This window comes from Spodoptera frugiperda, chromosome 3, assembly GCF_023101765.2.
Source record: "Spodoptera frugiperda isolate SF20-4 chromosome 3, AGI-APGP_CSIRO_Sfru_2.0, whole genome shotgun sequence".
NCBI classification, from domain to species: domain Eukaryota; kingdom Metazoa; phylum Arthropoda; class Insecta; order Lepidoptera; family Noctuidae; genus Spodoptera; species Spodoptera frugiperda.
The window spans coordinates 8,084,291-8,098,767 of NC_064214.1; the positions used below are offsets into that span (position 1 = coordinate 8,084,291).

A 14,477-nucleotide genomic window follows, 5' to 3' on the forward strand; every position below is an offset into this window, starting at 1 on the left:
AACATAAAGGAGGTTTTATCACCAAAAAACTTTTTGATCAATTTTAAAAAGTAATTCTTATGTTGATGTGGCATTTTATACCTTATTATACAGAGAGATAAGGTTAACAATTCAACAAACAAACTACCTACGTCGGTTACATATTTAACTCCGTTAACAAAATGCTACGCCGTGCCTACACCAGGCCTACGCGTGCTACGCGGTCGTAGCAGATCGCTACGAGCTAAAAATACATTTAATTCATACGTGGTTTCGGCACGTAGCCATTCAGGTTTCAGAGAGTTTTCCCTTCAATATTCGATGAAACCCTACTGGCTTAGGTTTATGTCACTACATTATTTATATATCTGTATTTATATTTAACATTTTTGTATATAATGTTAGGCGTTTGGTCGCTATCTCGTATTTGTCGTTTAGGTAGCTACTGTATGCCTACGTTATACAAGATTAATCGATTGCTTCAGTATTTACATATTAGTAGGTTGTGTAGGAATGAATTATTTATATCTGAACCAAAATATATTTTCAGTAACCGCTTGTGAAGGCTAGAATATGTTCAATGAAAATACTACAATTGTTTTTATTCTTGTGTGTTTCAAATACCGTTACAAATGATTATTTGAAGGTTTAATAGATTTTATCTTTTTTTTATGAAACACGCTGGTAATCGAGCAGACGTATCACCTGATGGTAAGCAATCGCCGCCGCCCATGGACACTTGAAACACCGGAGACGTTACAAGTGCGTTGCCGGCTTTTTGAGAGTTAGGAATTTAAGGGTTATTGTTCGGGAATCGGGGATTGGGAAGATTGGGAAGGGGGGAATTGGGCCTTCGGTAACTCACACAACGAAACACAACGCAAGCGTTGCTTCACGTCGGTTTTTTGCGAGGCCGTGGTATCATTCCGGTCGAGCCGGCCCATTCGTGCCGAAGCATGGCTCTCCCACACCTTAATATCTTACTCACTTATCTACAGCATTATTGTATTTTCGCAGGTTCTTCGCAGTGATATACCCGCTGCGGCTGCCGGTGGCGCGCCGGCGCAGCAAACAGATGCTGCTCTGCGCCTGGGCATTCGCACTCGCGTGTAGTTTACCTCAGGTACGATAAAGATTAACATTTTTGTGCAATTAATTATTTAATACTATGGCTGCATTTGTGACTTCTCTGATGTTGTGGATGTCCACTGATGGTGCTGATTGCTTATGGTTATAGAATACCTTTTACCCACCCACGGATAGAACAGAAGTCGGTGCTAGAAGTTTTAAACAATATAATATTAAAACCTTAAATATTTTGCCTTTACCTTAAAATTAAGATTAAGATAAATAAGGATAGATACCTTTTATTATGCTATTTAAAATTTTGTTACTATTAATTTGTATTATGTTATGTGTTTGTGGCACTTCTGTTTTATGTTTGTGACTTCTATCGTTTATTACCCCCTTATTTATAAGGTTGTTTTTTTTATAAGCCCCTTTCAAAATCTGCGGCCAAATGGAACTAGTTCAGCCTTTACGTATTACGAAAAACAAGTGAAGAGAGAAGTGCAAGCAACCGGAACAATTTAGTTAAAAATAACAACAATTTAGTATGCTAATAAACATAAATGCAAGTTATTATAACATGACCTACATTCGAATTGCAAAACCACAAACCCATTCAGCCAATCTTCACACTACCGTTCAAGGAAAGCCATAACAGTATGAAATATCGTTAGAAGATCTACCCACACGAACATTTAGCAGACACGTGTAGGAAGCAAAAGTTATTCGTATACAAATCTATATGTACACTTATACATACGTATATGTGTGTGTAAAAGTTATCTTTGTTCACATATTATTGTAAATTAACAAACCATATTTAATTATTCGATATAGGTTCCCAACCTTTTCTCGGCCAAAGATCACTTTTATAACATTTGTGTGGTTACAGACCACAATTGATAAGTATTACTTTTTTACAAAATTTCACGTGATCCTACAAAAGCTTATCAAGGTCGTAAGGCTCATTTTCATAAAAAACAGTTGATTCTCTCAGATCTGTTTTCTCCATTGATGTAAGGTTTATTCGATTTTTTATCGTCGTAGATATTTATAAGACAACACTGTATCAGCATTGTATTCTCGAATTTCCCTGTGATTGGACAAAATATTCTCGATCTTCTCATAATAATTATCTCATTGTCAGATAAAATAAAGTCTTAAGAAGTTTTAAATTAATTATTAAATTTTTCGGCTTACTCACGACTAGTTTCAAGCGTGTGTATCGCGGAATGCTTTTTTTTTTTTTTTTTTGAGGGGGTATAATCATCCAATGACTTTTCTCGCCTTGGGTGAGGCGAGAGGGAGTGTCAGACTCTTACTGACTAAAAACCACCCCGTTCCTTCTCCTGCTTTTCGAGCCGGAGCCCCGGTAAACCCGCTAGGTAGTCCGCAGCTCCGGGTCAGATCGCGGAATGCTGCTCATGAATATGAGCCTCTAATATGTCTTGAAACTAGTACTTCCTCGTCAAACAGTTACGTGAGTAAGCCGAAAACCGCAATAATTAATTTAGTATGTCTCACGAAAGTTATAATATACACAAGTTCTAGATTACGTAGCTTGATTCCTTAATTCACTTGAATACTATCAAATCCTAGTATTATTAAGCACAACGTCGTAATTTACCTAGTAAATTTGCCATTCAACGTGGTAATGCGGCCAGTCTTCTGGGAACGTTCCCCAGTGACAGTGATGCGGACGAGTACGAAGACGCCTAATGAAGGGAATTTTGTTTATCTTTGTTTTAGTTTTAAATTATTGTAAGGTATTTATTATATATTTATGTACATATGTATTTATTTATAACATAATTAAAACAACATTAAACGCCTATCATCTAAGATTTTTATGCAGCCTTGTACTTTTTTAATCTTGATCTTAATTGTTCAATAGGCTCCACCACCTTTTACATGGGACTTACAAGATAAATTGTGAAAAGTGGGTGTACACACTGGCATTACATGCCACAATGTGTACCTCTGACTACCCCTTCGGGGATTAAAGGCGTGACGATATTATGTATCTTAAATTGTGAAGGTATAATTAAGGAATATAAAAAAGAAAACTAAATGGCAAAGAAAGCATAAAAAAGTATTATTATTTATTTCAGTTCAACCCTCGTTCTTATTTGTGTAGGCAACATTTTCCGCCCATATAATTTAGCCGAAAGATTTATTCCTTCCTATATTGCGTGTGGACACATTAATCTTTCTGGCTGGAGAAGGGTTAATGCCGTTTATATGCCGGTACCGTGTAGTGTAATAACAATAATATAGCTGGTACTTTAGCGGCTCTTGCGGTGTGTGTTATTAATTGCATGGATCAAATAAGTACTTTCTTTGTGACGAACATAATACTTAATTTTTTTCTTGTTATACAGTATGGAGATTACTCATATGACTTAAATGAAACTACAAGTATTACTAGTCCACAGAAGCATAATGCAACTAAATATTTCAAGGAAAATTGTATTTTTTTCAAACCCAATAAATGATTAAATTAATCAAGTATAAAATTCTATATGAACAGCTCCATGTACTTTGACCACAGAAGAGCTATAATGTAGGACATGCTAATCGTTTACTAAATATCACAAAAATATTGAACTCCAAATTATTACGATTCGTAATAGGAATTTATTTGACAGAGAGACTGGGCGTTTTGTGATAAACCGGAACCTGAAACTTTGATTTCCATCCTAGAGATTATGACAAACTCTCTTATGTATAGGACCTCAGTCCATCAGTACCCAGGCTGTTGGCAAATATGATATCGGACAGTTTGTAGGCCGGCTCGAATAAACCAACCAATCAGAACGCCGAACGCGCTCTCGTTTTGATTACTTTAAACGTAAAGCAAACTCGCACAGAGGTAAGGTTACAGAATACGATTCCAGGATCGTTTCTGGAGACACTCTTAGTGCTATTTAAAGGTACAAATCTCACTATAAATAAAGTCCTACCTACGTTTTCTAAGACCTAGAAATAAACCAAAAATAATAACTACACGCACATACACGTGCGTACCTATTCCACGAAATTAAAACAAAAATATATTTATTTATATTTCGTTTACCTCACGACCTAATAATACTTAATTTTATATTATTATATTCGTCGTGAACTGACATAAAAAGAGATTCTGATATACTTACTGGGAATTAAATAACAAAACGATATAAATGTGCCCATTAAAATGTAAGTACCGTTAACCGTACGTGGGATGAAAGAACCAATTTATATGTTACTCTGTTCACACAATCTAAAACCAACATTTGTGGTTTTACTTAGAATATATGTACTTATTATATTATTATATAATTCATACGAATTTAGATTTTATGCCCGTTTTCACCAACCACCTTTATACCATCTAGAATGGAAGGGCCATGCTTCGGCACGAATGGGTCGGCTCGACCGGAGAGATACCACGGCCGCAAAGAATATTGAGGTGAAACAAAGTTAGCATTGTGTTTTGTTGTGTGAGTGAGGTTACCGGAGGCTCAATTACACCCTTTCCCAATCTTCCCATCCCCGATTCCTGAACAACCCTTAAATTCCTAACCCCCAAAAAGCCGGCAACGCACTTGTAACGCCTCTGGTATTTCAAATGTGGCAGCGATTGCTTACCATCAGGTGATCCGACTGCTCGTTTACTGGCTTATACCATGAAAAAAACAATAATTTGTATAATACATAAAAAGTTTGACTGTGCAAATAGTCTAGCTCTTCAGTCAGCCAAAAATTAAGCTCTTAAAAAAGTAACCAAAAATCTAATTATAGACAAACCTTTTGTGTTATAGATGTCAAGAATCTACGTAACTGATATAATTTGCGTGGGCCATAAGACTGATTTAACCTTTACAGTATAAAACAAAAAATAAACACAGTTTCATCAATTCAACCTCTTATTTCGAATAGATATAATAAAAAGAAAATATTTTCTAAAAACAATCGTTTACTTCTGTACCAAAATCCATTGAAATCTGTGTCACCGATATTCCATTACGTTCAGGTATTTTTATCCTGATGTTTACCTTCGCTAGAAAAAGCAGTGGGGCTGTGTAAATCTAGTTTCAGTGACGTCACTCCATTCACGCCGTAAAATCGAGCCGGTATTCATTTTAGGGGTAGACTACACTGTTGGAGTCAAAGGGGGAACAGATTTGGTTTTTAAAGACCGGTTTTACAGAATCCTATGTAGTTATTAATCACAAAAAACATGGTTTGCTAAAATATATCCAACACGTTCGACAGTAACTGGTCGCCTCGCTACTGCACTTTTTTGAGGTGATAATCAGCCAATCACTTCTCCTGCCTTAGGTGAGGCGAGAGGGAGTGTCAGACTCTTACTGACTAAAAAACCTCTCCTAGTTTTCGAGCTAGAGCCCCGGTAAACACGCTAGATAGTCCGTAGCTCCGGATTCGCCACTGCACTAACTGTGATATCGATTATTAGCTTTACAGACATAAATCGATTATTGATTTAAAAATCACGTTAAATAAGCCTATATTGCGTTGAAAGCCAATAAACTTAATAATGCTTTACAAAGCTATGAAAATAAAAAAGGATCGCATATAAGTATAAAAATATGTGTTTATAGCAGTGAGACCTACGCTTTACACAGGCCTCGTTCAAACAATTTACCCCACCGGATAATACGTTTACTCTGTTTTTTTTACCTCACTACTTTTTAATTTTTTACTAGGTTTGGAGTGCGTGGATTTAAGTTTTTTAAACCACAAAATAAATGCACATTCATGTTTTAGTGAGGATGTAAAACTGTTAATGAAAATCCGGTTGAATATCAAAAGAATTCAAATTCAAAAACTCAATTATACTTTGCCTAATTCGGTCAAAAGACGTCATGGTTATGCGTGATTACTGGATAAGACGTCTGGTTTGTTAATCCATTAATCCACTGGTCTTATGACCAAAGCGTTTTCTTTTTTAAAAATAACTTATTCATTATGTTGGCTCAATGACCCAGAAAGCGTCTTGGCCTCCAATAAGGAAGAATGCTATTTTTATTCCATGATTTAATTTAATTAAATGTAATATTAACTACATTGGCTTTAAAATAATGTAATTACCTACGTCAGCCATTTTTGTGTGGACACCTAATTAAAAATGAAGATGAGAACAAAAAATATGAGAATTATTTAATTTTAATTAACTTTAGATTGTCTATTCTCTTTCTTTCTTTGTTTGTTTTGTACTAACATAATACTTATTTTCCTATTACTTGGGTAAGTAAAATTTGTACTTCTCTGGTATTCCCTTCGGCGAATAAAATGAGTTTTGTTAGTAGACCATTACCATATGAGTGCTTTTGCAACAGAGATTTGTTATGTATTCGAAGATGTAATAGCTAAGCTGTGCGGCTTAGCTATTACATCTTCTATGTATTTCCGTTCCGTTTCTACTGATACTAAGCTAGTATGCGACGTATCGATAGTAGGGAAGTCATCCATAGCACGCATTCATAGCACACCTATTTCTATATGAAAAAAACTAGCTATGCTGAGTCCGTTCCCACCAGGGCTAAGCTATGTATACCAAGACACCGCAATAGCTCATCTCTGGTAGAAAACCTTAAAAATTATAAAAGTGAATAAAGATCAAACTATAAAACCAGCTTTACCAGTCATACTTAAATCACTCAAGCGTTCAACCATTTTGTAGAAAAAAAAACAAATCAAATCAAATCTCTATTGAAGTTTAGTGAATTTAAAAAAATACGAGTAAACGATTAATTTTATTGTCGTTGACACGAAGCATTAACACGCGCGACACTGGAAACTAATGAATTTTATTTACTGACAGATTTATACTTAATTTTATTTATTCGTTACGTCTGAGAAATAAGTAATATACTTACATTTGTTTTTGTTTAGGTGTTAATAAACTTTGGTCTAGTAAACTGCTAGTACCTAATATTTGCGCTAAATTAAAACTAGAAATACTATGAAATTAGAATTATGATTATATCTATATACCTTTTTTAATGGAGGAAAATCATCCAATTACTTCTCCCGCCCTGGGCGAGAGGGAGTTTCAGACTCGTACTGAATAAAAACTACCCCGTTCCTACTCCTGGTTTTTGAGTCGGAGCCCCGGTAAATCCGCTAGGTAGTTCGCAGCTCCGGAAATGTATACTTAGGTATACCTACGTGTCAAACTTTCGAACGAAAATACAAAGAGCGAGGCCCCATGTATCCCCATTTATCTTAAAATATTTGTAACGAAAGAAAAACATTTTTTGGGAGTATCTCAAAACTAAATGCCGTTTGAATATTTAAACTTCACAAACATGTTTAGAAACGCTCAATAACTGAAGATCCAAGTGATCCGAGTGAAGAGATCTCTTCAGATCATTTGGGATCCCATTCAATTAACGAGCTGTAGGATTAATGACGTAACTTCATCTTAATGACGGTACCTAATTGTGGATGATGTTTGATGGTTTCAACTTAAGAAATTAATGTTTAATCGTCTCGGTTTTACTGTAATCTGTGCTTTGTTTCAAGGCACTTAGCGGTGCTCTTTGATTAGACGTGGACCTCTCTAACCCGCATGCCAAGCTTTGAGGTCATGCCAAACTCTCCAATAAAGAGGAGACCAGTAGTCCAGCAATGAGTATTTTTTTAATATTTTGTTATATTACTATTTCTTTTAACTTTATTATAAACGTGTGTACTCAAATATTTATGGGATATATAAATTTGATGAGATAATTTTCGTTGTAGCTATGACATTTTTGTTGCTATTGTATGATGAGGCTCCATCTAGATATATATTATTATAAATAATCAAAGTTCGTAACACAATTAATATCTCTGCTTTTATGTCATAGACTAGTAATTGTAGCAAAATGTTTTTTTTTTCACGTCACATCATATTTCTAAGAAACTAATAAATTTGCGGAACACACACATTACTTATTTACAAATAGATTATAATAAAAAAAAAACAAAATAGTTCACAAAAATCGATTGCAATAAAATTAAAGTAACAAAAAAAAAAAGAATGTAATTGGATTGATAACCTCAATCCAATTCTGTTTCCAAATTCAAATTCTAAAAGACTCACTTCAAAGCTTGAAGGTAACGGACACTTTTTTAATTTTGTTTTGACAGTCCGAGGCCAGTAGCTATCTTTGTCAGCCAAGTGAAGGATTTTGCAAAGTCATTCGTTCACCGTTCTTCAGTTCAGAATGAATGCTGAATGCGATTAATTTCATTCATTATCCTATTGAGAAGGTTTTTAAATGGACTTTTCTTTTTTTTGGGTTCAAAGTCAAAGTCAAAGCATTTATATTTTTGTTAATCCACGTACAGGGACGCCCGAAACATCAAATAAAGTTGTTGCTTTGCTTTAAAAGATGTTACATTTGTTTGGCTTGTTATTCATGTTGCGCCAAGCAAGTACTTATTAATGAAAGTAATCGTGGTGGCCCGGAGGTTTAAAAAGACGCCCGCTTCTCATGCATGAGAAAGCGGCTTTGAAAGCTACCACCGGTAAGTACCAATGTAACTTTTTCTCAGTTATGTACTTTCTAAGATTATTTAGACTCCACTGACTAACGATATAGGAAAATATCGTAAGGAAACCAGGGTTTATAACTACTCGTAATTTGTAGTAATAAGTTTGAAATCGCCAACCCGCATTGAGCAAGTGTAGTGATTAATGCTCAAACCTTCTCCATGTGAGAAGAGGCTTTGGTCAGCAGTGGCCACTTATGAAGGTAAGGATTTTTTACTAAATGTCATAGAGTTTTGAAGTGCTATGTTTCGTTGTGGTTTTGCAAAGCGAAAAAGCTAATATATATAGATTCCTGTTTATAATACCTACTTTTTAAATTGATATCTGATGTAATTTTATAGGTCTTTTCCATAAAAACACAGTAGCTTCCTTAGGCATGGGGTAAATAAAACCACCTTCACAGTAAAACCTTTTTGATATCGATACTAAAATATTAACGAACGATTTCACCATCCCTTTATCTAAAACAACTCACCGAAATAACTCAATAAGGAAGTCATTTGGCTGAATTATCTACCAAGGAATTCAATAAAAAGTTTATTGGTTATATAAAATTTAATTATTTAATACAGAAACGAATATACATAATGTTGTGCTTCTAGTATCCGTGGGTTGAAAGTAAAATTAAATATTTGTTTAAATATTAAATTATACAGCGAATAAACTTTTTAAACATTCAGTTTTCACCAGTTATGACTGACTCGTTGCCATAGACAAGCATTGCGTACAATTTCCAGACTTTTTTTTACATTAATATTAGAACTTAAGACGAGATATTTACCATTATGTTTATTAATGTCTATGAGTTTTCCGTCTTATATTCTAATGTTAGTATTAGTGACCATGTCAGTTTAAAAACATAATAATATATTCTTTCTACATGTTTATACTACAACTTTCGTGAGACATACTAAATTAATTATCATGTTTTCTCACGTAATTATTTGACGATTAACTCGACTAGCTTCAAGCCATGCTAGAGGCTCATATTTAACCAGTTTATAAGGAGAATAATAAAGGATTGTAATGAAAAGAATATTGTTTACTCCCACTTTCTTACCGATTTAGGAATAAATAGTTTTTTAATAGAGAGATCAAGAGAAAAGTGAAAGATACGTAGTTTTATCGTATAATCCTAAGTCAATTTTTTGCGTTATTATTAATGATCAAGCCATTTCATAGGATGAAAAATAACAAGTAAAGAGTGGGTTTAACTATTTTAAGTTCTTGATCCCTTGGGAAAAACATAAACAAATCAATATCTTGAGATCGCCCACTGCTGGGCAATAAGCCCTCTATATAAGAGGGTTATACTGGGTATATTCTCCGCGGTTGATTGTAGTTTAAAAGGCTAAAAACAGAAAGCGCTATTACTTGCAACTTGCAATATGAGATGTGACAATGATGATCAACCTCAAGATATAATGAACAACAATTGTTTAATTATTAAATAGATTAAATAAAAGACAAATGAATGCGAGCGGCCAACTAGCTCCATGTACTTTCTGTTCTAAATGAAAAATAGAATAATTTCAGAGATTTTGGTAAAAGTAAAACCCAACAAAAATTATCTAGCTTGAATTCATTCTCCAACCATTCAAAGACAAAGAAATTCTTCAACACAAGACGAACAGAACCCACACACAAATTCACTTCGAAAACCTAGCCTAGTTTCGTAGAAACATAAACAAATGACTAGACAGATTGGACATCACCCACGCGTGTCAGACTAAACTGGTTACACAATCCAGTGACTTGCAAACACTATTAATTTACTGGCTAAGACAAATGAAACTAGCTACCTGATCGTGACGTCGACAGTGACAAAGGCTTCGGAGCTATTCCTCATCGGTACAGTCTCGATGTATTTGTTTGAAAGTCTTATTGTAATACATGGATGTTGCTGTCTAAAACGTCTTTAAGTCTGTGGGAAAGTAGTAAGTGTGGTGACTCATTGCAAATGATAGGTGACGCACATAGACGTTCGATAAGCAAATCAACGGATGATGTCATAAATCCTACATCGCACATATTAAGTTTATATGAGAATAAACATGGATAAAAATCCCAATGAAGAACAGTTGGACAAGCGCGATCACGTCAAAGGATCCTCCTTTTCTTAGAAAACTAACTCTCTATTCACTAAATAAGGATAAATAAGCAAAGTTTTTTTCTGGCTATGTCACTGATTTTTTTAATCAAATCCGAGATTCTTATCTTTGTTGACTTGTCGATAGCCTACATCTATATGTAGACTTTCAGTTTCTGCGGACTGCCTAGCTGGTTACCGGTGCTCCGGCTCGAAAAGCTGGAGTAAAAATGGGGTATTTTTAGTCAGTAAGATTCTGACAGGTAATTGGATTATTTTCCGCCCTTTAAAAAAAAGAAGGCTTAGCAGTTTGAAAGTATTTTCGGATAGTATAAGCTTCAGTGTAAACAAACCCACTCTATTACTGAAAAAGATAGAAGATTTTTAGCCAAAGACCTGCCTACTTAGTGCCTATTTATATGATGCAATAAGACTGAAAATCCATAAAATATATTCGACAAGGTTAATTTGCATCTAGAGTCTATACTTTTAAGAACCACTTTACAGTGTTGACACACAACTTCAGACTGTTGTATTTTTTTGTATTGAAAAATAAATAAGTATTTACTGGAGTATCCGATACTTCATGTTTGGACTTTAAGGCTCAAGCCGGATTTAAAAACAATGGAACCACGATGAAAATAACGTGTCTTAAAATAGATACTAAGGACTTGTGAGTTGCATTTTAAATGACTGTGAACAGCCGAATGGTTTAAAAGTGGAAACATTGAAAAGGAAATTCAGTTCGTGATTTACTGTAAGCTGGTTTGTGACTTTACGTTGAATGTTTATTTATAACTCGTTTTTTTAACTCTATTCATATAAAAAAAAACTTTATAAATAGGATAGGTGACTTTTTCCTAAGAGAAAAAGTCACGTTTATTTTTGAACTTAGAAAAGTGAGTATTCCTTAAGACTTTGACTGCCAACAAAAAAGCTATTGAACGCAAATCCTCCGCTAGCGCCGGTCATTTTTGGCCCAATGGCATTAAATGTGTTAATATACCTATATACTTTCGACTTGTATAGGTATTTGATCAGGTTAAACAGAAAGGGTTGAGTTGCGATAACATAAAGTATTTCTGTTTTAAACTATTTTATAAACTTTTCTTTCATAGTTTTTTACGAGAGAGGTCGACTAGTAAACATTCTTTAGTTCGCTTTGCAAATGAGTAAATAAACTACTAAACTACAAAATAGTATTTAAATAAAGGAAAATAAGTGAACTGCTAATTAACATTGCAGAACATTAAAAGCTATTACCTATGTTTTGTTTATTAAAACGTCATAATGGAAATCACTCACACACTCAGCTTTTACAGTGAGGAGAGCAAATCAATACAAATCAAATTAATTGAGAAATACAATGAATATATATTGCGATAAAATGATTATTAAGTACATTCGTGATGTATTGGATTGACAATACGGGCTTATTTCATTATCTACAGGTTGAATAAATACAATATTGCCTCGGTAATATTGACCCGATTTTTGGCAATTGATTTGCATTCATTACGGGGTTGAAAATCAGGAGCACTACAGTGAAGAGCTCATGATGAGCCTCCTCTACATAAGAGGGTTTACAGAAGTATTAGCGACCGCAGTTATAAAGGTTCAGGTTTATCCGAGAGAGCTGGTGCCCGGTCTCTGTCAAATGTGAAACCCCTTAGTCCTATCTTACGACACATATGGCTTGGAGTAAAGGTAGCATTATACTCGGCCGTCACTATCACATCAACAGGCCTATTCTCGCACAGAGAAGGTTTGAAAATTAATCACCACGCTTACTCAATGCGGGTTGGCGATTTTAAACTTATGATTATAAATTATAAGCCCAGGTTCCTCACGATGTTTTCCTTCACCGTTTGTCACTGGTATCTAAATAATCTTAGTTAACCGTCACTAAACGGCTAACAAAAAACATAGGCTAACTATTCATAGGTGTTGTGTCATTTGCGAACGAATGTATGCGATGCAGGTCAAAAACAGGCGGATGTAACTGAATTTGTGAAGGATGCATGCATACGTCAAATGATGCGACATGCATCTGGTCAGTTTCCCTTAGTTGGTTAAAAGTAGGTTGTTCATTTGTGACCAAATCTAGTTACTGAAACTTGGCGAATGCCAAATTAACTAAAAATAATGGTTTATTTACTTACCATGAATATGAAGAAAAGTTCTACTAATTTCGAGTCACATGCTTTTCATTAATGTACGTGAGTAAACCGTAATTTTTAGTTAATTTATTATGTCACACGATAGTCATTATAAAAATATTACTATCCGCCATATTGCAACGAATTAAAACCACGAATTAAAATGTATTTATTCACAAACGTAAATATGCAAATATAAAATAATTGGTAAGTCTGTGCAGTTAAATATTTTTGTTTAAATGAAGCACGTAATTGCTACAATCAGAATACTTGTGCGGTGCATAATTTGTTCCATAAAATTTACATTTTATTAAGGAAACCGTGTTCTGTGAATTGCTCGTTTTTTGGCATAATTTAAGTGAGTCCTATTTACTCTTTAAGCACTTTCAACTGTCGAAAACTTAAGTAACATTTTTTTATGATATAGGCCGGTAAACAAGCATACGGATCACTTGATGGTAAGCATTGCCGCCGCCCATGGACACCCAAAACACCAGAGGTTACAAGTGCGTTGCTGACCTTTTGGGGGCTAGGAATTTAAAAATTTGTTAGGGAATAGGGAACCTGATTTGAGCCGGAGCCCCGGTAATAATCTTTTATGTTGTCCGCAACTCCGGAAAATTATGTATATTAGGAAACATTGTTTCTATCATTTTCCTCGTCAATGTTACTATGGAGACATTACTATCTACTCAAGTTGGTAATAAATCTGACTTTGAAGAGAGCTGGTCATTCTTTGACAACTTCAAGTATCATCGTGTCAGTTAATATCGCTTTGAAACTATGACAGTTGAATTCCCTTAGAGATTTATGTAATGGTTTGGAGTTGGGATAACTGAATAGAGTGATGGATTGTGTGATAGTTATTTAATAGTTTCATCAGATTGTTGATTATTTACAAATTGACGGAAAATCACAGTGAAATAATTACTGTTAGAATATTCTGTAACCTTACATTCGAAAGATTGAAGGAAAGACGACCGCGGTCCGCCTTGTCATTGGTTGTGAGAATAATTTCGACCAATGACAGGTGAGAATGCGATTGAGCTCACTTTATACTTACAGAATAACCTAGCTCGTATCTATGTATCTAACTATGAGTTTAGAAAGAATTTATACATCACATTTAACCAGCTGCAACCAGGCTGCCTCATTGGTCGAGAGCGGCAAGTATGACTGCCGGACAAGTGGTCTCGGGTTCGATTCCAGGGTCGGGTAAAGTATTTGTTAACGCCGCAATCCAGGGACGACGCACCGTGCGGGACCGGGGTAAAGGGATGCCGCGACGCGAGCGCGCTGCATGCAAGCGGCAGCGACGACTCTCGCCGAACGCAACGGTCGAGCGCAGTCGTTTTTTTTTATTATTTTACGTTTTCATTAATTATTGTACAATTATTCGTTTATTCTTCAATACTAAATCACAGCTACGTGCAATTCGTTTTATTGACCACAAACAGTATTGCAGGGCGATTTACGTTTTTTTTTTTTATTTCTCAGTAGTAGCACGAAGTCTGGAATTGTGTCCGGTATATGGCAATGGGCTCACCCCTATTTCATCCTATACTTATAATGCAAATGGTAAAAAGTTATACATTGTACATTGGCATTACATGCCGTAATGTGCACCTCTGCCTAT

The 14,477-nt window shown here is 35.0% G+C and overlaps 1 protein-coding gene across 1 annotated transcript in view; it reads left to right on the forward strand.

The window, feature by feature from the left end:
* LOC118273818 (adipokinetic hormone/corazonin-related peptide receptor variant I) overlaps nucleotides 1-14,477 on the forward strand; it is a 102,402-nt gene that overhangs the window by 77,219 nt on the left and 10,706 nt on the right. The window contains exon 3 of the mRNA XM_035590961.2: nucleotides 997-1,102. Within this exon, the coding sequence (XP_035446854.1) occupies nucleotides 997-1,102 (106 nt within the window). The remainder of the gene's footprint in view (nucleotides 1-996; nucleotides 1,103-14,477) is intronic.